This window comes from Musca autumnalis, unplaced genomic scaffold (assembly GCF_047663935.1).
Source record: "Musca autumnalis isolate F117 unplaced genomic scaffold, ASM4766393v1 scaffold_5, whole genome shotgun sequence".
In the NCBI taxonomy this organism is placed as follows: Eukaryota; Metazoa; Arthropoda; class Insecta; order Diptera; family Muscidae; genus Musca; species Musca autumnalis.
Window position 1 is genome coordinate 209,993,783 of NW_027412088.1, and position 27,209 is coordinate 210,020,991.

Consider the following 27,209-nt stretch of genomic DNA (forward strand, 5'->3'; position numbering starts at 1 on the left):
AATGCGAAAGCAATAGCAACCAAAATGACGATGCTTTGTCTAAGCCCCATGCTCCTAAGAAGTGTAAAGAAATAAGATGGTCTCAAACCGCAATTTAAATGGATGTCGAAGATATATAACAATGCATACAATCTAAAATGAAATGCAGTGATCGGTGTTACCACTGTGGTCTTTATATACATGTGAGTTTGTATGGGGGCACATTATAGCCTTTTCATGAAATCAATGTACAGGTCGAAATGAGTGTTCAATTGATGTAAAATGTTTACTAGCTCATCATAGACTGAATGGTCAAAGACAAGACAAAAGAAAATATTTACCATAGACTAAAGAAGGTAAAGACGGAGAAATTGTAATCTGCTACTTCTCTTCTAGGGGTTGTCCTTAAGGATATGCACATTCCTATATGAGAATGTAGATCCGGCCAAAGACATATGGACCTTAAGTTGAAACGGTGGAAAGACAAAACTCAAGGGCAATTTTCGTTCAGAATAACCCCCTATTGTGTTTCATCCGAATAAATAGCTTAGCAATTTAACACGTATATCGTCAAAAGGAACAATGTAAACAAGTTAAACAAAACAATGCAACTGACGATACGGAAGTCATCCATAAAGCCTAAAGCTTGGTTTACATTTACGAAATCCACTCGATTTCAACCATGGTGAAATAAGTAGGTGTTACATCAAATCCATGGCACAATTACCCAGGTAGTGACATCGTAAAATTTTGAATATGTTATGTCAAAACTTTCTTTATGTTGTGAGGGAAATTACAACAAAAATAATTTTTTTATAAAGGGATTTGACTTTTCATATTCGATCAGCTGGTGTGATACCACTACCTGGTAGTTCTGCCATGATCAAATCATACCAAACGTCAAATTTGGTCACAATAATGCATTGGTGTGAATTGCTTGTTTTCTTTTTGTATGATATTTTATTCACAATAATGCATTTTGACAACTAGTATCATGATCAGCTATTTTTGGCGTTAGACCTTTTTATTCCGCCATGATTTCAACTGTCAATTCCTTTGCGTATACGTCAAATGAAAACTCATCAATTGGATTTCATTTAACGTTTAAGTAATGGGATTGACAGTTGAAATCGAGGGGATTTCCTAAACGGCTGACTTCCGAAACGTCAGTTGCTTTGTAGTCATGCATGAAACACTACTGCAATTCCATACAATTTGGTATGTTCCTTTACTTTTGAAAATGGTAAAACCGGCAAAAGTTGTGATCTGTTCCCATATGAATTGTATGGTGTCAAAAGTAAAGGAACGCTTTTCGAGTAAAAAGTGGTAAAACTTGAAGATTCTTGCACGTAAAGGAACAGAGCCATTACTTTCACACAATAATGCAATTTTCTTTATCCCAAAAATTGTCCGGACCCACCTTGTAGTTATATAACTTCGCAAGTAAAAATATTTGCAAGTACTTGCAACTATTTCTCTTTTACTGAACCATTTTGTTATCGAACAGCATTTTGTAAAAGTTTGTACAAACTTTTGGGTTATCGAACAGACCTATTGACTAGTATACCATGTCAATCATTCGCTTTGCATAACTTCAATAGAAAGAAGAAGACAAATTAATCAACACAAAGAGCTTTTTCTTTTCACTTTGTATTTTTATCAGAAAATATTTGGAATATTCGTGATTTTCAACTGCTTCACCAACAATTTACTTTAAGTTTGTAATTTGGTATATTAAGCTTTCTGTAAAGTAAATAAATTACATATTAAAATTATGGCTGATAATTACATTCAGCCCGTAAATAACCATTTCGCATTTGAAGATGTAGATGACAATGTATTTTTGAGAAAACCAAATAATGGAAACGTTGGTAATTATTTGTGGGTATTTATGTTATCCTCAGCTCTAACAAACTAAATATTTATAGATATTCCTGCAGGAGATAATTCTATTGATAGCGGAATCAGTCGTAGCCCTAGTTATGAAGACAAACGTCTACAATCTTACCAGCAAAAACGTCGCGAGATTGAGGAAAGAAGTCTACAGTCTACCCAGAGATCCTTGGGTTTGCTCTATGACACTGAACAGGTAAGTTTTGTAACTAATATATCTAATACGATGTAACTAAATACAAATACATTGATACAATTCATACATCCATCCGCCCCACAATTGAATTACGCATTAATTAATCAACGTTACTAACAAACACTTGTACATTATTTTTCTGCAGGTTGGAATTTCCACAGCTGTTGAATTGGCAAAACAACGAGAACAACTAGAGAGAACAAACAAAAATTTGGATGACATTAACGCCTCCTTGAGATATAGTCAACGTCATCTGAACAGCATAAAAAGTGTTTTCGGAAGCATAAAGAATCATTTATTTGGAACTAGAGAAACTGTAGTGCCCACTAATAACGAACGAAAATTGTCAACTAATGTTAATGAAGCCAACACATCTACTGAAAGAGTAAAGCCATTAACCTCGCCATCTAACAAGTATGACCAGCACCCCATTTCACGTATACGTGGGGACAGTTCAAGTCAACAAAATATGATGCAAGCTCAACAGGAAAGACGCAACAATCCATTCGAACTGCAATTGGAAGCCAATTTAAATGAAATGAGCGATAATTTATCCCGACTGAAAGGTCTGGCAACAGAATTAGGTTCGGAAATTGAGTCTCAGAATGATTTACTAGATAATATGACATATAAAATAGAAGACGTCGATATAAAATTGTCGCGACAGAACAAAGACATCTCGAAGCTCCTGGGCAAGAAGTAGTAGCCCCAGCAAGTTGTTCAAATTAGTAATTAGTAATACATATTTAAAATTAAGGTACCACCGCTTCAATAAAATTTGCTAAAATATCACTAGTAAACCACCAACTGTATTCGAAGTGTAATAAAGTGTTTGTTTTGCTTATATGTATATTGAATAAACATTTTGAAATAAAAAAGAACTATAAAAATACATATGTACCCAGCAAAATAAATTCACGGCATGTTTTGTTCCAGTTCAAACGGAGTCGTGAAAAAGGCACTCCAATTCTTTACATTTTAACAGCATTTGGGTGCGATCCAATGAATCACATTGCGATTCCAAAGGGATAGTTAAAATGCAGTGCCGAAGGGTTAGTTAAAATGCAGTGCTAATGGAGTGCATTTTTCTCTTGTTAAAATCATGAGTGAAAATGCATAATTTGATGCATATGTATGATTTAACAGCATCTTTGGAGGCAAACATTTTGCTGGGCTGTAAAAGGTTTACGTTAAACATACGCAATAAAAGTACGTATCGCAGGGTTACCCAATTTACTTAACATTAGAGTGTGTAAATCTTTACAGGTAATCACAACATCCGTACAATGTGGCAGCTTTATGGCAATGTTTATGTGTGTGTTTAATGGAATTTGGACTTTCACAATTTAATTTCTCTGTTGTTAGTTTTGATTTGTTGCGCGATACGTTTCGAAGGTGATTTTTTCAAACAGAATATGATTAATACGGGAAAATTGGCTGGACGGACCCTATTTATAACTGGAGCATCCAGAGGAATAGGAAAAGCCATAGCTTTAAAGGCGGCTCGAGATGGGGCAAATATTGTCGTAGCAGCAAAAACTGCAGAACCACATCCCAAATTACCAGGAACAATTTACAGTGCAGCTGAAGAAATTGAGAAAGCCGGCGGTAAAGCCCATCCCTGTATAGTAGACGTCCGAGATGAACATCAAGTTCGGAGTGCCGTTGAAGAGGTAACCAACGACATACATACATACATGTACAGTTAGTCAACTATATTATTGCAAACAATGAATTTGTTAAAGTTATATTTTTAATTAGGAATTACTACAAGAAATTCTTTCAATAATATTGGGTTTTTTTTTGTACATATCTGTTGATTTACCTGTTAATGATAACATCAAGACAATGGGCAAAAAGGATAGGTACCTGGTGTTTGTGGTGTCAACTAAATAATTGCAAAATGAATGTGCAAAAAAATCGTGGTAGGTATGTTTTAAGAAAGATTTTGGAGTAAGTGTGCCAAATGGAAATGTCAGAAAAGTGCTACATAATAACAAACTCATCACGAGTGACTAGGTAAAAACCATTGCCCTCCAAGCACAATATATAGAAACTATTCCCACTTGTTACAGACAACTTTTCACGCCACCTTTAGTATTGGGATGACGTTATTTTTTCTGATGAGACTAAAATATTTTGTACTACACACAAAAAGTATTGCGAAAACCCTTTACAGCCATGGAAAGGCAAAATTTAATACATACCGTAAAGTTCAGAATACTGTCACTAGGGTTGTATATGAATCAGTGACGTTGGAAACATCCAGATGATGGAGGAAACAATGACAGAGGAGGTTTATTTAGATGTTTTAAAAAAATTATATAACCAACAGCGTCAAGAAATGTGGGTCTGTTGTTCCTGAAAATTCAAACAAATTGCAATATAAGTACTACCAAGACAACGCCCTAAGCATAAATCTTATTTATGTAGGACCTGGTTGTTATGCAACTGCATCAAAGTCACAGTCCAAAGTCTAGATATTAACCCCATCGACAATTCGTGGGTACACCTGAAGAAAAAAGTCGGAAATAGGTCGACCACTAACAGGAGGGACTAAATAAAATGCATTAAAAAAGAATGGCAAAAAATACCATTGGAATATGGCATTCCGAAACTCATTTCTTAAATTTAGAGACGTTTACAAGCAGTTATGGATGCATAAGAAATATTAGAACCAACTTATCGAAAATTACAGTGAAAAACTGAAAAGTTTTGAATTTTGCAATTCTTTAGTTGACAGTGTAAATAATAAGTTTTTCTCCTTTTTCTTAATTTTAAGAAAATTTTTAGTGAAATTTAGCTACTTTTTTTATTAATAAACATGTGAAAGAATTAATGGCCTGTTTCACTAAGACGATTCGAATACACATTCGTTCGAACTACTACCAAACTTCTATTATTTTAAAAAAATATTTGAACTTTTTTTATTTTCAATCAAACATACATTTCCTACAACAACACGAATTTAGTATTAATTCGAACGAATTTGAATTTGCATCGTCTTAGAGAAACAGGACATAAACTTTCAACAAAAATATTAATAATTATATATATTTATACCAATAAAACGTTGTTTTATTTTAAATTTTGTAATAATTTTGGTTTTGCAATAATTAGTTGACTAACTGTATATGCAAGTCATTAAATGTGATCTTTAATATATTTTTGAAAACATTTTTCAGGCCGTTGCCAAGTTCGGCGGGATAGATATATTGGTAAATAATGCAAGTGCAATTTCATTGACGCCAACACTGAACACGGAGATGAAAAGGTATGATCTAATGCACCAGATTAATACACGTGGTACATTTTTGGCCTCGAAGGAGTGTCTTCCATATTTGTTGAAATCCAACCATGCCCATATTCTAAACATCTCACCACCATTGAATCTGAACCCAACTTGGTTTGCTCCACATGTTGCCTACACAATGGCCAAGTATGGAATGTCAATGTGCGTTTTGGGAATGGCTGAAGAGTTTCGGGATAAGGGTATCTCTGTTAATGCACTGTGGCCTCGCACAGCCATACACACGGCGGCAATTGAAATGTTAACAGGCCCTGACAGCGCACAATTCTCTCGTAAACCCGAAATCATGTCAGATGCAGCTTACGCAATATTAATCAAGGAGCCTCGTAATAATGAAACAGGACGCTTTTATATTGACGATGAAGTTATTCAAGCAAACGGCATAACAGACCTCAAACAATATGCCTGTAATCCTGAATATGCTGATAAACTAATGCCTGATTTCTTTTTGGATGCTAATGAGACTGTTGCGATAGACACACCTACCACCGACAAACAAGTTGAATCTGGTGCAATTCCCAATCTTTTCAATAAAATACAAACTTTTATATCTCCGGAAATAGTTGGAAAGGTACAGGCTGTATACGAGTTTAATATTACTGGCGATGAGAAGGGTACATGGTTCTTAGACCTGAAGAATGGATCAGGATCTTGCGGTCGTGGTTCTGCTCCAGTGCAACCAGATGCAGTTTTGACAATGAAATCGAAAAATTTCACTGATATGTTTGAGGGAAGATTGAAAGCAGCTCCAGCCTTCATGAGTGGAAAGTTGAAAATAAGTGGAGATCTACAGAAAGCCATGAAATTGGAAAAACTTATGAAGTCTTTAAAATCAAGGCTATAAAAATGGATGTCTTTAAAACAGATATTTGTTAAAAGCGCGCATTTGCCTTTAATATCTATATATACATATGTATCTACACATGTTTTAGATTTGTTAATTTATACCTATTATTTTATATTTTTCATGTCATTTCTGGAACACAATCAGATGCATTCTATTATATCTAATAATATACTTTATTACAATATAAGATACGAATGACTGCCGAAAATACATTGAAAACAAAACAACGTTAATTTCTTTATTCACCAGAAATGAAATCCACACTGTTTGAAAATTAAACAGCAGTAGTGGTCAACGTAGTCTTTGATTTTTGCAGCAATTATAACGCCAGAGGCAGGGTTTATTGCGCTGATTATGGAAATGTATAATTTTTAGCGGGCTGATCCGGATATCAGATTATTTGACCCGAAAGTCGGGTTAGACACGGTTCTACTGAACCGATTAGTAATCGGCGATTACTACAAAGTGGGTATCGTTTGAAAACTTATAAAAATAACTATCGTATGGCACAAACGTTTTGCATCTTAATGTATTTACGCGGCTTAAAATTAGAACGATATTTCTCAGGAATGGTGATTCCTTTTTAAGAATCTTAGGGACCACTCTTGTAGACAATTTTTAAATCTACAACTTTTACTTTAGTCGGCTTTTGATAGGACTTGCCGCTTTTTGAGAAAAATATAAAATTGAATAAACTCTCTAAAAAATTACCTTTTGCACCAATGGACATTACTTCTAATGGCAAACCCTGCCTCTCCACCTTTGGGAATTTTACCTATTTGCCACTTTTACGCATGTATATTTTGACTGGACTACCTATTGAACAGAATGGTGCGATTTTTCCTCACTACATTGCACTTTCCTGCACCGCCGACTCATAAAGTGACTATTTCCTCGATCTTACCTCGGTGTCTGTTCGTTGCCGTTTAATTGTATACTGCGTGCGCGATAGCTGATGCGGGGACTGCGGGAGACTGTGTTCAATAGTCCTCACATAGACGAGTCCAGAGCAACCCCTGATGCACACGCACTGCTGACATCTCAAGGATGAGAAAATTATACGACTTTCTCATGAAAATGAAGAGCTGAAAAATAAATTAGGTCCCAGCGATGAGGTAAAGTGTATCCTTTAAATATATTTTTAGATCAGCATTTTCAAGTAACAATCGTTTTCTTCCACACGCCACGACCATCATCATGAATACGAATCACCATGATCATAATGACGATGGTAAACATAATAAACATAACCCCGAACAGATCACGACTATGATCACGATGAAGTTAAATTACTAATAATTATTTATTTTTTGGAAGATTTGTGGCTTTTTATTGCGGTGGCTGTAGCAATTTTCTTTTGTTTTTTTTTTTTAATAGCCTGGCTTATTCTCATTTCGGGGGAGAAAGTTTTGCATTTTTCGCCAAGGGTTCCTCGCCACAGGATGTCAACAGTTCCCATTTTTCTTCTTTGTGCAATTATGTATCTGCTCATGGAATTTGCTGGCGTTGCTGGTATGTTACCAGTGGTAACTCTCATGAACCGCCGCAATTTCACGTTTTGAGGTAAGAGGGAGTTTTAGAATCAGACCGCACGCAATAAATAACAGTTTTATAGCCGATATATTCGGAATCTAGCACATTGCTGAGGGGATTTACGGATTAACCACCGACGAAATATGGGATTCCGACTCTCTATGCATCAACATTTTAGAAAACAACAGATATAACTTACCACTTGAAGAATTCACTTGAATGTCTTTATTTCGAATTTTTGTCACAAGGAAATGGAAATATTAAAATCGACGACGTCACTAACTTCGCTAATTACTTCGCGATTACAGTTCGTGCATCAAGAAAATCAAAACTTCGCCAATTTCCGTAAAATTTTGGTTAGAATGAAAAATATTGCGATGGTTTTAACGTATTTTGGGCTGTTATTTGAATACCAATAAAACCGATTAGTAGAGTTGTGTAGTTCCGGAACGAACTAGTTCCAAGGAACTATTCCGAATAAGGAACTATTGGAACTATATCCGGCTCTTGCTTTTATATAGTTCCTTTAGCATATATAGTTCCTTTTGTCCATCTCGTTCCTTTAATCATCACCTACGTGGATCTTTTTTCGTTGTGTTAAGTTTTCAGATACGCGTTACATCGCTGCAATTCATTTATTATTATTATGTCAATTCCGCCAAACGATAATTCAGAAAGATTCATGGAACTATATCGTGGAACTATTTGGAACGAAGGAGACAGCAAGAACTATGAAAGAGAAAGACTCATTGAACTATATCGCTCTCGGAACTAGGGAACTATATTGAGGAACTAGTTCCTTTTGGGAAAAGGAACTAGAAAGATCGATCCGCTCCGGGAACTAGATTGCCCAACTCTACCGATTAGTGGAAGTCAAAAGTAACCGAATATCCGGACAATGTGGTGTTTTACATTTACCCCCCGTTTACACATGCAAGTGACAGTTCGAAAAATACCATTACACTTACCCAGCGTTTACACATGCCAGTGACAGTTCGAAAAATTCAATACATACACAATATTTTACTACCACAATTACATATTTGGAATTGTCGACTCCACTGGCACTACATTTTTCATGCCAGCAAAATTTTGAATTGGCTGCCAGTGATATGTCGAAAATGAAAAAAGAGTTGCCGAGACTATTTTTGAATCCATGTACATTTTTGTTTCTTTTATGCCCGTAATTTCTAGCCCTAGGTAACCGGGTAGGTAGCTACCTATTAGTTATCTTTACCTATGCGTTTGGTATTTACCGAGGCGTGTAAATTTTGAAAACTTGTGGTAACATTGGTGACTTTCATTCATGATTTCGTAAAAACATTGCCACATATAAGTGCTTTAAAATGTATAACACATTGGCAACGATCAACCAGGCAAAATCCTTGGTGTAAGTAACACGTCCGTTTTCGACCCGGTGACTTACACGGGGGATATCTATGAACTCGTAGAAATTGCGGGCATTAAGAATGCTAAGATTTAATGCATATTTTCAAAAAGGTTATGAAATACAAATAATACATCTCGGTAGCTGCAATCTATTAGTGGTAAATAAAGCATAATTTTGACGTTTTTCATGAAAATATAGGTTGACAAATAATTTCCCCTCTGGGATTATACAATATTGAAAAGACGGCAATACCAGATTCATTATGTTTGTCCCGGGCCACACTACAGTAATTTCACTGAAATTTTGATATGAAATTATGCGTCTCTAGATCGACGTCCATAGTAGAGTAAAATCATAAAATTGCTGTAGTGGGGAATTCGATTTAAGAACACCTAATTTCATGAAATTTTTTAATGAAATTCACGCTAGTGTGGACCGGGGCTTTACGATTGAAAACAATCTTTTTAAAACGAAATAAAATAAAAATAATAAAATATATTGTGAATTGTGTTTTAATTCAGAAATATAATGCAATTTTAGCTTCGTTCCCGTAGTTTTTAATGGTAAAACTCGTAAAAGAGAGAACTGCAAAAAATTTGTTCCCACACACAAGTTTTTTGAAATAGTTCGGGAACGGAAAAATGGAAAATACGTCAAAGAAACTGGAACAAATGTCAAAGTCGGCGTATCAGCCAATCAAACGCCGGCAACCATGTTACTATTTTTTTACTCGCCCAAATTTGTCGTGTAAAAAGTTTTTAAAGAGAGCGTCATTCAGCGCCATTTTTGTTTAAAGAGAAGTGAACATTTTACAACTTTTTTGTGTACGGGAACGCTTTTTCGAGTAAAATGTATAAAAGTCGTAAAAATTGTAAAAACTTTTTAGTTCTGGAACACAGCTTTTGTGTGTTATAAAGCACGGTTACACTACAGCTTTTTGCCGGGTTAACCCACTTCATGAGGATTTATTGCTTAATCTGGTCAAATCTGACCAGATTTGCCATACAAAAATTAAATCCTCTCACGGCTGGGTTTAAAGTCCATTTAGACTACGCTAGATTTAGCAATTATCTGGTTTTATTTGACATATGTTGTATGAAAATGACAACTTAAATCCACTGGATTTGCTTAATCCAGCATAGTCTAAATCAGGCATTATTTTAAATCCGGCACAAATCCACCAAAATACAGTGTTGTATTCGGTATTTGTGCAAAAAAATCCAACTCTACTCAAAAAGTACCGTGCAGAAGGAATTACAAATGCTATGCATGAATATGTAAAAAACATACCGTGTAGAAATCCCATTAACGATTGATCGCATGAGATTTTATGGAGTTAATAAATCTAAAGTTATTTGAAAATGTTTGTTTTGTTTTAGTTAAAGATTCAATCATATGATTGTTTAAGCCTGGAGTTTCCCCCATTGGCTTAACTTCATCACTTTCCTCTTTGCAGAGAAAAATGTTTACAAAACGCACTGACAGCTTGCAAAATTTACTGATCGCTACCAATATCATGATTTCATCCCGGCGAAGGGAATTATCAATTGGCTTTTCAGTTTTTGAAATGACGATTTTTTAGTGAGAACCTGAACTCTTTAAGCATCGAGTATTCTCATGTTAATGAGAATAATGCTCACTTCTCGGCTTTCCCAAAAATCATAAAATTATTTATTTTTTTTTACATTATACACTTTTTAACAAAAAGTACGCTTGATACCGAGTTACAAAAAATGTATCGCTGCATGTAAAATAATCGAATATGACCAAAGAGGGGACGATATCTCATACGAGAAATCCTAAAAGTGTAAAACACGACTTTATTAGTTATTTTTTATGTATACGTAAACAAACAACAGCTGACAGTTTATATCCTCGAAAAGCTAAGTGTATCCAGCAAAGATTAACCCACTGGATCTATTAAACCCAGTGGGTTAACCTTCAATATTGTAACCGGGGTAATATACGGCTTAAAATAATTTTAAAATTGAACTTGCACTGGCATGTGTAAACGCACAAGAAATCTACATGCCAGTCGAGCACTTTTTCGACATTTTCGAATATAATATATGTACTCAATTGGCACCAATTTACTGGCATGTGTAACTGCAGCGTAATAATAATGGCAGATGTACCTGCATAGCTATCCCGTATAACAAAAACATATGGAACTTAAAGCTCCATATAGTGTAAAAACATTTCTTTAGCTAATGCTAAGTTTACATTTACGAAATCCACTCGATTTCAACTGTCAATTCCATAGCTCAAACGTCAAATGAAATCTCATCTGGAATCCATTGGATTTCATTTGACGTTTAACCTATGGATTTGACAGATGAAATCGAGTGGATTTCGTAAATGTAAACATAGCATAAAGGTAACAAATTCAGCACGGAATTTTTATTCATGATTGCCCTGATAAAAAATTTGTAAAAATTAGTAGATTCTTGCAGTACTGGAACAGACCAATTTTTACAAAAAATTTCGAAAATGTGTTAACCCTACTGTCTGTGTAATACAACCCTGAAGAAAACAGCAAATTAGATGCGGTTCGTTTAGTTCATTTCACTGAATCTTTGAACTAGTAGCTGAAATTTGAGGTTTAAGGAATTATTATTTTGTTTCTTGTGCGAATTTCAAATTACTATAGAAATGGAGGACGCTGGCGTTTGTAATTTCTTGAAAGACCCATTATCGATCAAGTAAGTACAAAAATATTGTTTTATTGATCCAACTGCAAGGGTACTTCTAATTATACATACATTCTATTGGCGGGATTTTTTTGATACTCAATAAATAAGAAATGCCTTTCTCCGCACTAGGCCTAAACCCTTACACTACAACAAAAATAAAATGTTATGGCATAAGATCCGATTTTTTGAAATTTCTACCACAGCTAGGTTTCGTCCTGAACCCTATTACATATATACCATCTCTGGGAAGTCCATACTTCCCGAGATATAGGCGTCTAAAGTTCCAAAATATGTAGCCGAAGGCCGAATCGGCTGGACCGAATTTGATGATATTTTGTATGTGGAGTTTTAGGTCTGAGAATAGGTCGTAAGCTATTTTTTAAACAGTGTAGTGACTAAGTCCTCCCCCACAAACTTTTTTAAGAAAACGTGAAATCCAAGATATTTTTGACCGTAGGGTAAGTGCACCAGTAGTCGGCACTTTAAGGATTCTCGTATCTTTAGCCGTATGTAATTCCGAGTCTAAATGTCCAATCAAATTGAATTTAAGTTGTTATGATTCGTTATTTTGTGTAGTTTTAGATTATATAAACAAATTTTTTGATTATTTCTGTTCAACATGCAAAAATTACAATTTTAGTGAAATACTGTTTTTTAACCAGTAGTCGGCACCATTACCCAATAGTCGGCATGATATGATCCAGTAGTCGGCATGTTATATTTAAATAAAGAAAAAATTCATACTTTATATTTTTTCTTAAATATTTGAAAGAACAATAGCTTAAGCATTTGTTATTTATACATTTCAAGTTTATTATATACATTTCCATTGATTTTACTTCAAAAAATAAGGAAATTTAAACATATTTTTTAAATAAATTAGGTCGTACCAATAGCCGGCATGATATGACCCAGTTGTCGGCACACCACAACGTACGTACTTCACAAATCATGGCTAATATTGTTTTAAATCGCTAAAGTTCCTTTCAAATTGAAACAATTTTTTTATTAATTAGCCTTAAAGTATTTCTTTAGTATTTTTTATAATTTTTAGCAAAAAGTAATCGATAAAAACCAATGTTTATAACCCCATGCCGACTTCATGCGAATTTTATATTTTTTTGTCCCTAAAGTCGGCATCAGCAAAAATTGCACAATTATAAATATTTTTTAAAAATTTCTTTTTCAAAAGTGTTCTTTTAACTGTTCTCTACCTATATAACAAAAATGTTGTGGAAAATTTCTTCATTTTAATATAATTACAGAGCTTATAAGGATAACATCTCCACAATATTTTTCTTAAGAAACATACATTTTCGGTTGTGGTGAAAACCCTTCACTGACAAAAACTTTAATTTCGATATAAAAATTGGTCCTAGCTCAATGAAATTTTATATAAAGTTAGCTGACAATATTGTTAAAGTATTTTTAAGATTATTTTCCTATTTTGTTTTCTTAACTTTCAGTTATTTCAGTTCAAATTCAAAAGGTGCCGACTACTGGTACATGCCGACATTAGGTGCACTTACCCTATTGTTTAAAAATTATTTACAATGCTATGGTATTTACTGTCTTGACCCTGAATGGTCATCGCTGAAGTGAAAAATCGCGGTCAAAATAAAATTTTCAAAAATGTATTATTTCAGATAATATACATAATATACCTAATTTAAGTGTGACTACAAAAACGCTATAAACACTGGCTTCAATAAGTGGGATAGCGCGATAAACTTCACATTTTGGATTTCAGTAAAATCCCGATAACTTGAGATATCACTAGATCGAAATTCCAAAAAATCGATTGGGAAATCGTACATAGGTATTCAAAATGTCTAAAATAGGGTTATCCAATGAAGTTGGAATGAGAATACCGCGATTGTGTCCGATTTTTGAAAACATAATTTTATGGGAGCTATATCAAAACGTGAACCTATAACGACAAATCTCTGCAGGAAAATTTACGACCCCAACCGAGACTAACAAACCAAATTATAGCCATTTTAATTGAATCGGTTGGCACCGTCTTATGGAGGCTACATCAAAACCTGGACGTGTACCGACCATTCTATGTGGGTCTCAAGGTTTATTATTAATAACTATAGAAATTTTATATCTTAAGTTTGGAGACATCATTATATGGGGTTTTGCCAAAACATTGATTTATATTATGAAGTTTCTAGAGGTATCAATCTAGATAGATAAATATTCACGTTATTTAAAGAAAAAATTATAATTTAAAAGAAAATTTTCTTCCCTTTCCCGAGATTTGCACTTGTCCATAGGAGAAAGTGATAAATACCCGGCCGAAGGCCGGCTATTGCGAAAGAAAATTATAATTTAAAAGATAATTTAGAAATTTAAAGGCCTATATCTCGTGTATTATGGACTTTCCAGAGATGATATATATATTTTTGTGTTAAGGACAACGAGACCTACCTGTGGTAAAAATTTTAAAAAAAGTAGGGGGTGCGCTTTTGTACCCTTCTTGTTCCATAAAATCAGTGGTAACAATTTCAAAGAAACTGCTCAAGCCTAAAAATTTCATATTATTGGTAATATTTTTCCAACGTATGGTTTGTTTCTTTTCTTTTGAAAATGGTAAAATCGGCATTGTATGGTGTCGGACGTAAAGAAATGCTTCTCGAAACTTGAAAGATTTTTGCATGTAAAGGAACAGAGCTTAAGATTTTCACCTGTGAGCAGGTGCTAAAGACGGCTAAGCGAACGAAATTTTCTTATAAATTATAAACTGGCCCCAATAGCCGGGCTTTGGATCGGGATATAGGACTTGCACGGCTATGCGATTTTTTGGGATCATTGAAGGCCTATATCTCGGGAATTGTTTATTTAGGACAATTTTCAAAGTTTTTGTGTACGGGAACACACACGCAAAATTGTACGTAGTATCTTCTACTTTTTTAAGGTTTAATTTGTGAATAGAATTCCCGTCGAAGTGCAGTTGGTCAATACCACTCAATAACTCAATACATTTGTTTTAAAAATTACACTGTTCGTTTTCAGTGATTTAATTACCGGTGGCACCAACTTTGAGATAAATGCGAATTTCGATGAAGGTTTCACAAATGATATATACGACGAACTAAACTTAGGATCGGACGATGAGCAGGAAGATGATTCCAAGAATTGTGTTGATCACTCTTTATTGGTTTCACCTTGGACAAAACCATTCGAAGAATTAAAACAACACATGCAACAATTGAACGAGAACATATGGAAGAAGATTACAAAAGCTGGAGACGAGACCGAAGGTGTTGTTCCGGCTGTCAATGCCAGAGCATGTATTCGTTATAATGCCTACTGGGAAGGTGAAGGTACCCCTTTTGATTCAACTTTTTTAAGAGGCTCTTCCTATAGCTTTTACACGGGGCGCAATGAAGTTCTACAAGGTTTAGAGGATGCAGTTTGTACCATGCACAAAGGCGAAAGCGCTCAATTTCTGATTTCGTACAATTTACTATTTCGAGAAATGGGATGCCCGCCACGTGTAAAACCAAAGGCTGATGGCTTGTTTATTATTGAATTGGTTGGCTACAATTTGGTTGGTGACATTGATGCCGAGCAACAGATACCAGAAGAGGATCGCGACAAATATTCGGTGGTGATCGATAAAGTAAAGGAAATACATTTGAAAGGGTTAGACTTTTTCTCCCAGGGAATGTATCGCAATGCATGCAGAGCTTTTGAAAAAGCACTCGACTTATTGAAATTTAGTCGTTTAACCAGTGAAGAAGAAGAAAAAGAGCAATCTGCATTTCTTCTCAAGCTGTATACAAATTTGGCTGTATGCTACATAAAAGTGAATACCCCGGCCAAAACATGTATAATGTGTAAAGAAATCCGGCACCTAACAAACAACAAACCCTCGTGTAAAGCCTTATTTCAGGAAGGTAGAGCACTTCTTATGTTGGGTGATTACGGAAAAGCTCGTAGTCTCCTGATTAAAGCTCAGCATATGGAGCCGCACAACTTAGACATTAGTGCAGAGTTAAAACTTCTTGAGGAACGTTACAAATCCTACAAGGAGAGTGAGAAAAAATTGTGGACAAAGGCTATGGGTTTAATTAAAAGTGTCGACAATGAGCCAGCGAATAATACCACGGACATTGATGAACTAGAACAAGAAATGTTGAATCTAATGACAAATTTCAAAGACGACACCGATCAAACAAAGCTCAAACTGCCCTCAGGATTAACTACCAAGGAAATTGAAACTCTTGATAATCTAGCGAAACGCTTGGATTTAAAACTAACCCTGAACACATTGGATAGTACCCAATACATAATAACAAAGAAAACATGAATTTAAAACGCTAAATTGATATCTTTAAGCTTTTTGAAATGTTATTTGAACCAATATTAAAACAATCAAATAAACCTATGCCTATGAATTAAAATAATTGATTCTAATTTTTTTTTTATGAAAAATAAATGTAATTAGTTTCATAAGATATGAATATATTTTCATTTCCTCCTAAAAAATACAATAACTATATAATTTTTGAATACATTTTTTCCCTTGTTTCAATGAATGAGTCATTTAAGTGGTTGTCCGGATCTTTATGATGTACACTGGTGTGCGAAATAATCAGCGTACGTAAAAATACTTTATGAAACATTTCCAATGGTTTCGTTTCGAACAATACAAAACGAAACATAACCACGTTGACGGAACTCGCAGTTTAGTTTTGTATACATTCGTGAGTGCGAACAAAACGAATAGCGAAAAGTTCTCAATTCCACAACAACAGATAGAAAACGAAAAGGAATATTACCCTTTGTAGGTCCTATGCTCCAATAAAAGTGTAAATTGTTATCGACTCTAACAGATCTTAGGTGTTATTTAAAAAAAAAAAAAAAAAAAAAAAAAAAAAAAAAAAAACATTGTTCCACAACATCCCATACGGGACAAGGGAGACTTCTCTCATATCAATGAGTGCACCCCGATTCATATTAGCTCAATGATATGGGACCTACTGTTTATCGTCGAGTCCGAACGGCGTATCTAAAGACACCACTTGTAGAGAAGTTTTACAAGGCTGAAATACTCAGGAAATGTCGCCAACATTACTGAGGGGTATTTTGCCACCGTTGAAAAATGTTTGATGTTGCCTGGCCGGGGAATCGAACCACCAACCTTCTGCGTGCAAGGCGGGCGTGCATACCATTGCACCACGGTGGCAAAAACAGCCTAAAACAATTTATGGGCTCAGAAATCACGAATCTTAAACACAAAGACAGAGTATGTTTACAACAATTCTCGCAGGATACCCATATGTGGCTACCACCTTTATTGTTGAGTATTTCTTGCCTTATAAAACATCGAGGTTAGCTTTATTAAATGTCAAGGCTACCAGTGGTGAATGAAAATCATATACGAAGCTGTCCGTTCAAATTAAATAAATGTTATACCACCTGTCAAGGAAAAGGTTCAGCCATATTCTGTCTTTATGTACACATAAATTGTTTTAGGCTGTTCTTAAAGAACACCTAAGATCTGTTAGAGTTGATAACAATCCACTATTTACTCGTTTATTGGAGCAGAGAAGCTACAAAGTCAAATTTCCTTAAGAAATTGTTTTATTTACTTAAAGTGGCTCTATTATTTCGCACAGTTCTTTACAGGCCCCGTCCTGCTTAATTGGACAAATGCTGACTGAATTTTTTAATTTTTTAATGTTCCACTAAAAAATGCAAATTGCGCACTAACACACTTTTCATGTGTGCTTTAGAAACGGTTAATGCGTTTTAACTTCTGTGGCTCTATTATTTCGAACACCAGTGTATATGGTAAGATGGGGCGCCTTCGCCACGTTTTTTTTTTTTCAAAATGTTCTCATATCGACAACTTTAAAGTTTTTTTCAAATATTATTTTTGGTAAAAATATTAGCATATCTTGACTATAAGCTTTGATATATAAATGGTTACAATTATGTTTTTAAAATATTATTATTGAGAATTTACAAAATGTATAAAAAGTGGCGAAGCCTCCCCACCCATAGGGCAGCTTCGCCATCGATATGGAACATACTTCTTACTTAAATATCAACATTATGCGAAAAAGGAACATTTTTTCTATTGAATAATCAAGAATGATTCTAAAAATCCCAATAAGAACCAGATTCTAGTACTTAATTGAACTAGGTACCTCGAATTTAGGTACAAAAAATCATAATATTACTAACACAAAATACGTTTAGGATAATATTTGACTTTAACTTCACATTATAAGGTGGTATCTCTATGTCATATAGAATTTAAGTTAAACATGACAAATTTCTAACATTAACCCACCACACCCCTATCATGGCGTAGGCGCCACACCCCTTACATATTTCATAATATTAATATATTGATATATTAATATATTGAGAGAAGCCTCCCTTTTCCCATCTGCGATGTTTGTGGAACAATTATATTATAATATATTGACATTTGTAATTGCTTTTTTCATGCGAGTTATTGGGATTTATATTCTTCAGTAGTTGTCTTCTAACGGTATATGTTTTTAATATCACAAAAGGTAAAGAAGGTGTCACAAAACATACCTACGCCCTCTATCATACCTATGACACAACTGCAAACTTTTGGGAGATGATAGATCTACATTAAACTCACAATTTTGCCTTTAACGGATTTTTTTCTAGCACTTGTAGTTTGCGAGAAAATCGCAGATAGCACCTGGGTTCTTCTGAGTACAACGATATAAACTTTGTCCTGCATAAGTCCAAACTTCCCGAAATATGGGAATTTAAAGTTCTAAAATGTGGCGCAAAAGTAATCTTCCGATGTTTTTTGGCTGTCATTTAAAAGAAATGAAAAAGTTTGATTCTTCTTGTGGATTATTTTTATTTAGTCTTTTAATTTTTTTCACATCAAGTCGAGAATATGATATCAGATAAATGGCGGCCGCCACAGTTTATTTTCATTTGAGCCCTTTTTATGGCATTTTCCATCACTTTGGCCAAAACTTCCGGCGATAGGTCCTCACATTCTTGGCGGATATTGTCTTTAAGAGCTGAAAGAGTCTGAGGATTGTTGACATAAACCCGCGACTTCAAAAAGCCCCACAAAAAGAAGTCTGGAGCGCCTCATCACTCATGATTATTTTTGATGAAAAATCATCTTCCTCTTGGTGGTGATTAAGGATGGCTTGATCGTATGTTAGACGCGATTGGCGGTCAGCATCTAACAGCTGATGCACCGTCTGGACTTTGTTCGGAAACATCTTCAAATCTTGTACCAAAATTCGCTGTAAAGACCGTCAACTGATACCCATTTGCTTGGCACGTCGTCTGGTCTATGTCGACGGCGCTTCCATGACATCCTCGGCTACAGCAGAAATATTCTCTGCAGAACGGATACTCCGGGGTCTGCCATGCCTGGCAGCATCTCGTGTTGTGCCAGTCTCTTCGAGGCGAGCGGCTAAACGTCTGCGACGAAATTCACGTTGTGCCAAAGTCACCGACCGATTATTGGTCAAATAAATAGTCACCAATATTCCGCGTTCTGGAGCAGTGTAGCGCAACATTGTTTATTAACGTGTATTTCGCATGTGTTTACTACACAAATGTCAAAACAGAACTGACATTAGGGGCCAATCGCAAAAATTATAGCATTTTCTGATAGGAAGATTACTTTTGCGCCACCTTGTATAAATACCAATGCATTTCTCATATTTTTACAGCCGATGAAGGCAATATGGGTATCATTGTAAAGCTGTAAAAGCCTTAAATTCTCGGGAAATATGCACTGGACCCAAGGGCTGTCAGTGCTATATATATCTACAAGATCCGGGACCAGACTCCAAACTCGACTTGTTCCAAAAAATCAAAGAGCAGTAGTAATGTTAAATTATATGTATTTTATTTAAAATTTCCAATTTGAGCCAAATGCCTAATTTACAAAAGTGCCTCGAGCAATCTTCAAACACTGACTGCATACAATTCAAAGTAATTTCAATAATACCTACATAAACAATTTAGGCAATAGTAGTTAGATCAAACTACTGTCATACACACAAACATTAAACATGACTGACTTTTGAATAATATACATATGTATTTACTATAAAAACAGTTTCCATTCCACTCCACGGGACAGGGAAATAACAGAGCGGAAAGTGAGCAATTATTAAGGCACATTTTGTTGTGTTTTAATTTGTTGGTTTAGTGGCCAATGTATAAATTCCAATAAATAAGTATGAAATTAGACGAGAACTTAAGCCTACAAAGTATTCACGTTTGGTAAAAACATAGTCTAGAGTAGAGTATTTTAAAAACCCATGATTTACATACATACATAGGTATTTTTATATATAACATTATTATTTACATTTAAACTAGTTCTAGGTATTGAAACTAAAAATCGGGATCGTAATCTCGCGGGTAACGCGATCTGCCATTTTGATTGTTGTACGTATACATCTGATGGGCATCCGCAAATGCATCAGGATACTGGAACTGGTGGCCATACATTTGCTGTTGGTGCTGTATACTTGCGGAGTATTGAGAATGAGGCTGATGCTTCAGAGATCGCTGCAATGAATCTCCTTTGTGCGAGTAATTATTCTGGGAATCGTAATAATAGTCACCATGGCGGGTTGAGCGCCAACTGTCATAAATATTGGAGCCACTGCTGTCGTGCAACGAATTTGTGAAACGCTAATTGGAGAAAAAAAAACAAAGCAAATTTGTTCCAGTTCCTTTACATATATTGTGATGTTAAACATTAGACATACCTTTGGCTTAATAGGTTGTTTTGTATCGTTCCATGCATCATCTATATTATAGAAATCGTCAACTCCGTAATTGTCCACACCACCCATATGATTGACCTTCAGATCGTTTATCATATCGTTAGTTAAGGGAATGGGTGCCTTCTTTGCTCTTTTTTGTCGATTGAGTAGCTGCAAATTGGGCGGGGGAAATATTTGGTAATGTTTATGGTTAAAGCCGCTTTCATACTTACCACAGTTACGCCAAAAATAACCACAAATGCTAAAGAACCCACTCCTATAACGATTACCACAATGGCCCACTGTGGTATTAGCAAATCTTCCTCGGCAAATTCAACATTAGGTGTTAGTGATTTTGGTATAACTGTAAAAGAGAACATTATATAATGCCTTCTATAAATGTGTGGAAGTGCTCTACCTGAGAAATCGGTGGCAACTGGATCAATCACGTATTTGCCCATTACAAATGATTGTTTGACTAGTTTTTCTCCTTTCGACTGATTGTCGTCGTTTTCGTCGTTATCGGTTTCATTCTCTATTTCGGGCGGGACAATTGTCTGTGGCGTCAAAGCGTCATGGAAAAGCTGCTTGATTTCCAATGTGTTAACGTCCTCTGTAATATTCGCCAGTTCCACATAGTAGTCAACCAAAACACTTCCTTTGCTGAAGCTGTCTATGCGAACCTTTTTGTACCATTTACTCAATTGTGGAGCCGTGGAGTACACTTCATTTAACTAAATAAAATACACACAAATATAAAAGATGTTGATACATAGTACGAATTATACTTACTTGGGCCTCAACATCTCGGGCAAGAGTTTTCCATTCGACTGTGTTGTGGTCCAATAGTTCTGGTTTCCACGAAACTCCATCAATTATTTTTATAGTAGCCGCTAAGTCACAGTCGGTTGTACAAAAACCGGGTTTGGTTGGTTTCGGCGTGGTAGTTGTTGTTGTGGTTGTAGTTGTTGTTGTAGTCGTTGTGGTGGTGGATGACAAGATATCACTAATGTCGACAGTGGCAGTTCTTGCTTGTTCCAATAATTTTTCTATTGAAATTGGTGTGGTTGAAGGAGTCGGCCACCCAGTAAATTCAGTTGTAGCCCGAGTTGGAGGACCTTTCTTAATAACGATAGCTGGTGAATTGGACCCTTCATTAACATCGGTAGTTTTGGGGGTAGTTAATCTGTGAGAGCCCAAACGTTTGTGGAATCCTTTGGGGAAAACAACCTTCAATCCACCACCCGATCCACTCTCAGTCGAAGGTACGTCTTTCTCTGTCGTAGTAGTGGTACTGGTACTAGTCGACAAGGACGTGGATGTTTCGCTTGTATTGCTGTTTATCTTAAAGTCGGGTGGAAGAAGGGAAGCAACTTCTTTAAACTCAATCTTTTTCAATATGTCGTCAGATTCATTACTGCTTGTGTCCATGGGTTTGAAGTCCTTTGGCAATAATTTAGATATGTCTACTGGCTCAGGATCAGTTTTAATAGGTTTGGGTTTCTTAGTTGTCCTCAACTTGTATCCCGGGGGCAAGAATTTAGAAATGTCTTCCTCCTCAATTGGCAGAACAGGCAAAGTTTTGGCTTCGGTATCTTTTTTATTTTCATTTGCTGGTGTGATTGTGCCTGCAGTAGAGGTCTCCGAGGTTGATGATGCCGGTGTAGATTCTGTCAATTTGTAACCCGGTGGCAAAAATTTAGATATATCATCCACCAAAGCTACGTCTGGCTTCGGTGTTGTTGAACTCGGCTTATAGTCTTTTGGTAGCAACTTATCTAGGTTATCGTCGAATGTAATTTTGCTGAGTATGTCGTCCAAGCTATTAGTCACCTTTTCTGTTGTGCTTGGTAATTTATAGCCCTTTGGTAGTAACCCAGCCAAAGAAATATCTTGCACTGCAACCCCCGTGTTCTTATATGATCTGCTTATGGTGGAGTTACGTGCAGGCTTCTTAGGCTCTTCTTGTTCGTTGGGACTCTTTTCGGTAGTGGTTGTAATTTTTCGGTCCTTAAATGAGGTTTTGCCTTTATAACCTGCTGGAAGTAAACTTGTCAGTTCATCCATTTCAGTTTCATCGAAATGGTGTACCTTGACTTTTGGTGCCGATGTTGTTTTTGGTTGGAATTTTCGAATGTTGGGCGCAAATTTCGAGACTGCAGTCGATGTGGTCGGTTGAGTTGAAACGTCCATTTGGCTAATTATCGGGTACTTTCCAGCCAAGAGACCACTTGATAGTTCTGACTGAACACGATCTAACTTGTCAATTATGCTTTCGGTCGAAGATGACGAAGGTGGTGGATTTTCAGATGACTGCTCAGCCCGAACAGTTGTACTTGGCTCAGACTCTTCACTGCCATTCGGAACTTCGGAAACATTATCCTGATCTTTTTTATTGGCTTTCGCCTTGGCATTTCGTTCTAACTCGGATAGAGACTTCTTGGACTCCTCCTGCTGAATGGCTGGGAAAGGCAAAAATCGGGCACCATTAATGCTGCGGCTAGTCTGGATGGAAGCAACAACGACGTAGCCTTCAGTAGCGTTATTCTCTGAATTTTCTTTTTGAGTTGATGGATTTGGTGTCGTTGTCGTTTCAATTTCTCCCTCGTTGGTTTCTTCCGAAGCTGGTGATGATTTGGTTTCTGTAAATATAGCCTCTTCTTCCATTGGTAGTGTAGTAGTCCTTGGTGTAACAGGTGGAATAATTAGGGTCGTTCCATTAACAATTGTTTTACTTGTGACAACTGAAATTACTTCTCTAATCTCGATATCGGGTTCTTCTGTGCTTGCAGGTGTTGTGGTGCTTGTTGTCATTTGAGTTTCACCGCTATTCTCTACGTGTTCCTGCTCAGTTACTGCTTCACCACTTTCTTCTTCAACGTTCTCTTCATATTCGTCCTGGTCGTATTCACCACTTGTTTCGTCCAATTGTTCTTCACTTACAGATTCAGTTGTGACAATCTCTTCGGTTGTGGCAGCGACCTTTTCTTCGTCTAGAGTATGTGAACGTTCTGTTGTTGTAGTTGTCGTAACAGCCATATCTACGGTCGGAGTAGACATAGTGGTAGCAAGTGGTACTACTGTAGCCTGAATTTCGTCTTCATCTAACTCATGGTATTCCTCTTCCGATTCCGAAGGCTTCACGGTTGTATTCTCAAGCCCAGAATCAATCAATGTGGTATTTTCTTCCTTGCTATCTTCATCATATTCTTGGCTTTGAGCGTACTCTTCAGAATAATTCTTATCATAATCTTCGTCGGACTCTGGTGGTGTTTCCTGTTCGGATGCATTGCCAGTGACATTTTTATTTGCCGCAACTTCAGTTACATTATCTGACTTAGGTACATCATTACTGGAAGTCTTGGTGTCAGGAACTGCTTCGGCTTCATGCAACTGCAATTTCTCCAACAGTGGTTCCTTCACTTCACCCGTCGTAGTAGATTTATTATTTTCAGACAACTCTTCTTCGTCCTCATAGCTTGCACTTTCATTCTCCTTTCGAGTAAACTGAGTTTGAGGCAATGCCGGCCTGAAGGGAGTCGATGAAGGAGAAATTTGTTGCTTCAGTATTTGGCTTTTTAGTGGTATTTTAACGCGTCCAGGTTTGGGCGGTGAATATGGTTTTTGTATTTTAGTACTCTGTATTGGTTCATTTACCTCCCGGCTAATGAAGGCAGGTCTTCGGCTGGTAAACTTGTTTTGCGCAACCCTACTCAGTTCAGGATTGTTGGAGCGTAAACTACTCGGCGATGGCGATGCTTTAAAGGCGTTTCTGTTTGAACCGAATCTATTGTATCGCTTGGTGGAAGTGGTCTCAGTTGATGTTGTCGGCGTACTTGGTGTATTCGATTGAAAGCGTGTCCTTGTGTTGCGGAATGGCGATTTTTGCGATAATGTCGGACCAGCTGGACTGTCTGAACCATGTAGAGAGGCTACAGCAGGTCGGTTGCGATTCGCACTTGAACTTGGTTGAAACCCTCCACTGCCGAATGGACGTGCAGCTGAACTGCCAAATCCTGTCGAAGGTAAACGATTGGATGGTTGTTTGTCTCCCTGAAATAAAGAAAACGTCAACAGATGAACACCTTCTTTATCTAAGATGCGGAATTGAAACAAAGATGAGAAAAATGTTAAGTGTAGCATCCATCCAAAATATGGGCAATTGGTGTGAATCATTTCCGTTCTTTACCTATTGAATTTATGGTTTCGATGATGAAGAATTCTAAAAAAATATTTAATTTTGCAATAAAATTAAATGCAATGCCGTTTCGATATGCATGTGGTTTCAATCTCTAACGAAGAGGAAGGCAGGAGGTGGAGAATTCACAGAAACACAAACCGAAGTATTTCGACATTCTTAAGAAAACTGCTCTGGTTTCATGCGAAGAAGTGTTCAAGTATATTTCTGTTTGTATATTTTATTTGCGAAAATGAATGGTAACCAAACAATGGCTCCAATATTATGAAATTATTGTTTTTTCTTCTTCTATTCCATTCGAACAAAACCCAAAAATTCCCACGTCCCACGTTGTTGAGTACATGGTATTAATGTTATTGTGTTTGCTGGTGTTTCTGTATCTTTACCACTCACTACTCCACATTTGTATTCGCACTATTTTCTTATGATTTCAAGCCGTAGACATTGGAGGTGGTAGCGTATTTGTCGGCAGTGGCGTGGGGAAGTAGGTATGTATCTTTTAATTTAATTGGTGCTTTCAATACAAAAACAGTTCATTTGTAATTCCAACAAATATCATGAAGTTAAAGTAAGACCGACCGACATACACCACCTGATGATGAAATCAATGATGGGAGTGACATTGCATAGACACAAAAATTACAAAATATGCCAAGTAGCTGGCTCGATTAAGCCAGACACAGCTTCAGTGAGATGTGCATCAAGTATGCAGTATGTATTTGAAAATTAGCGACAAAAAATGAGTTGCCCTTTAATCATTCGAATTTATGAACGTACAAGGTTACGGGATAAAGTAGAAAAATGTTTTTCAGTCGGGATACTTACCACTGGTTCATTGAATTGCTGTACAAATTGTGTCTGTTGATGTGGAACATTAGCTCTTTGTGGTACAAAGCTATTACTGGGTTTGAAGGATTTCGTACGTACTGGCGATGAATTGCCTGTTGCAGGGGCTCCAAATGGTCTGGGAGAAATGTCGTAGTAGTCATTGTTGCGATTATTCTAAAATCATATACATATGTATTTATCATCATTAGCTATTTATTAAAAACAGTTTTTATAAATGCTAAAATTACTTATCAATTTGTTTCCAAACAAATGTTGCTTATTTCTACATAAGTATCATACATACATTACGAGTACTCTTAACAATACTAGAATCGATTCCGTTTGCTTCTATTACTCGTGATTATTTTATTGTAGGTGTGGAACGAATGTTATTCCAAATGTATTATTTTGAATTGGCGATAGTTATTTTGACATTGAAGTCTCCTCACCTTGGACTTTAATTGAATCGAGGTCAATACGTTAAGATCATAGTTAAGGTATGTTCACTTTATAATTGATTGTATTTCTTAACTAAATGAGTGTGTTTCAAATTTTCATACTACAAAGGATTTTGTTTTGTAGTCTTCCCCAATATTGTAGCCCTAAAACAGTATAACTTAAGTGTCAAACTGATAAAACAGGAAAACTGCATCTAGCGCATCAAAATCAATAAAATATAGAAAAATTTACATAATTTCAGAAATTCTGGTCATTAGCAGCTTAACTATTGGGAGTTGAGTCATGTAACCTTTTGCAAAGTCTTCGAAATAATGTGTTCAGCAATTTTCAGGACATGTTGTTTCAGCGTTATTTTTTAATTATACCTTCTACAAAACATATTTCAAACACTTTCCACACGGGCACTTTATTCTCTCATATTTAGGATTTCACTGGTTTCTTTGGAAACAGTTCACTTGTAACAGTTTTCAAATTTATAAACGAAAAAAAAAATTATATTCCTATTCCAGAACCTGCGAAAAATCTACAAATTTTTACTACGATAATAAGTTTTCCTTTATTATATAAAATAGTAAAAATTAGTAGATTCTTACAATTTGGAACAGACTATATGTGAATTTAAAAAATATGTTCTTGAGACTGCCTCTTTGCACATCCTAATATGGTCTCGGTGTATTTTTATATAATTACTAGCTGGGTCCTAGTTGCTGGCCCGTTGTTTGGGTTCCCCTTATGAACCTTAGTAATTTCTAAATTAAAAAAAAAAATTAAAATTTAAAAATTTTGGGCTTTGTCGCGGTCACCGTCCCCTTGATTTTCCATTATAAAAACGATCTTACTACTTATTTACTTATTTATTTTTTTAAATACGATTTCAATCCCAAGTTAATGGTTTACTGATGTATCAAAATTATATTCCAATCTTACCGTATATTGTGGACTAAATGGCGAGAACGCTGGCGAGGTTAGCGGCTGACTTTGTGGTTTAGCTTCATTGCCAATGAATAAAATTTGCTCCTGATACGAGCCCGGTTGACCTGCACCACTTCTATATTGCCGTCCATTTTGGTAGTGTGAAGAGGGCACAAAACGATTTTGTGAATTCGTGTTGGCCAAATAATATTCTG

At 35.9% G+C, this 27,209-nt stretch overlaps 5 protein-coding genes across 15 annotated transcripts in view; 3 read left to right on the top strand and 2 right to left on the bottom strand.

Moving 5' to 3' along the window:
- pcs (SH3 domain-binding protein parcas) overlaps window positions 1-27,209 on the bottom strand; it is a 549,277-nt gene that overhangs the window by 69,793 nt on the left and 452,275 nt on the right. The window lies entirely within an intron of this gene.
- On the top strand, window positions 1,561-2,982 carry Snap29 (Synaptosomal-associated protein 29kDa). The gene is made up of 3 exons (XM_073955067.1): window positions 1,561-1,850; window positions 1,908-2,068; window positions 2,214-2,982. The coding sequence occupies exons 1-3, from the start codon at window positions 1,754-1,756 to the stop codon at window positions 2,769-2,771; spliced, it is 816 nt and encodes a 271-aa protein (XP_073811168.1). The 5' UTR covers window positions 1,561-1,753; the 3' UTR covers window positions 2,772-2,982.
- On the top strand, window positions 3,202-6,452 carry Hsdl2 (Hydroxysteroid dehydrogenase like 2). Its single transcript, XM_073955062.1, has 3 exons — window positions 3,202-3,277; window positions 3,335-3,741; window positions 5,254-6,452. Exons 2-3 carry the CDS (start codon window positions 3,484-3,486, stop codon window positions 6,220-6,222), a joined length of 1,227 nt encoding a protein of 408 aa, XP_073811163.1. The 5' UTR covers window positions 3,202-3,277; window positions 3,335-3,483; the 3' UTR covers window positions 6,223-6,452.
- LOC141386487 (inactive peptidyl-prolyl cis-trans isomerase shutdown-like) lies at window positions 11,693-16,369 on the top strand. Its single transcript, XM_073955057.1, has 2 exons — window positions 11,693-11,850; window positions 14,863-16,369. The coding sequence occupies exons 1-2, from the start codon at window positions 11,801-11,803 to the stop codon at window positions 16,160-16,162; spliced, it is 1,350 nt and encodes a 449-aa protein (XP_073811158.1). The 5' UTR covers window positions 11,693-11,800; the 3' UTR covers window positions 16,163-16,369.
- The window catches only part of LOC141386472 (uncharacterized), a 43,848-nt gene continuing 36,343 nt past the window's right edge, over window positions 19,705-27,209 (bottom strand). For all 11 annotated transcript variants that reach the window (XM_073955019.1, XM_073955013.1, XM_073955020.1 and 8 more), the window contains exons 3-9: window positions 27,010-27,206; window positions 25,621-25,797; window positions 21,390-24,650; window positions 21,016-21,331; window positions 20,831-20,961; window positions 20,601-20,768; window positions 19,705-20,523 (exon numbers count right to left, since the gene is read on the bottom strand). In XM_073955019.1, coding sequence (XP_073811120.1) covers window positions 20,221-20,523; window positions 20,601-20,768; window positions 20,831-20,961; window positions 21,016-21,331; window positions 21,390-24,650; window positions 25,621-25,797; window positions 27,010-27,206 — 4,553 coding nt within the window. In that variant the 3' untranslated portion in view covers window positions 19,705-20,220. The remainder of the gene's footprint in view (window positions 20,524-20,600; window positions 20,769-20,830; window positions 20,962-21,015; window positions 21,332-21,389; window positions 24,651-25,620; window positions 25,798-27,009; window positions 27,207-27,209) is intronic.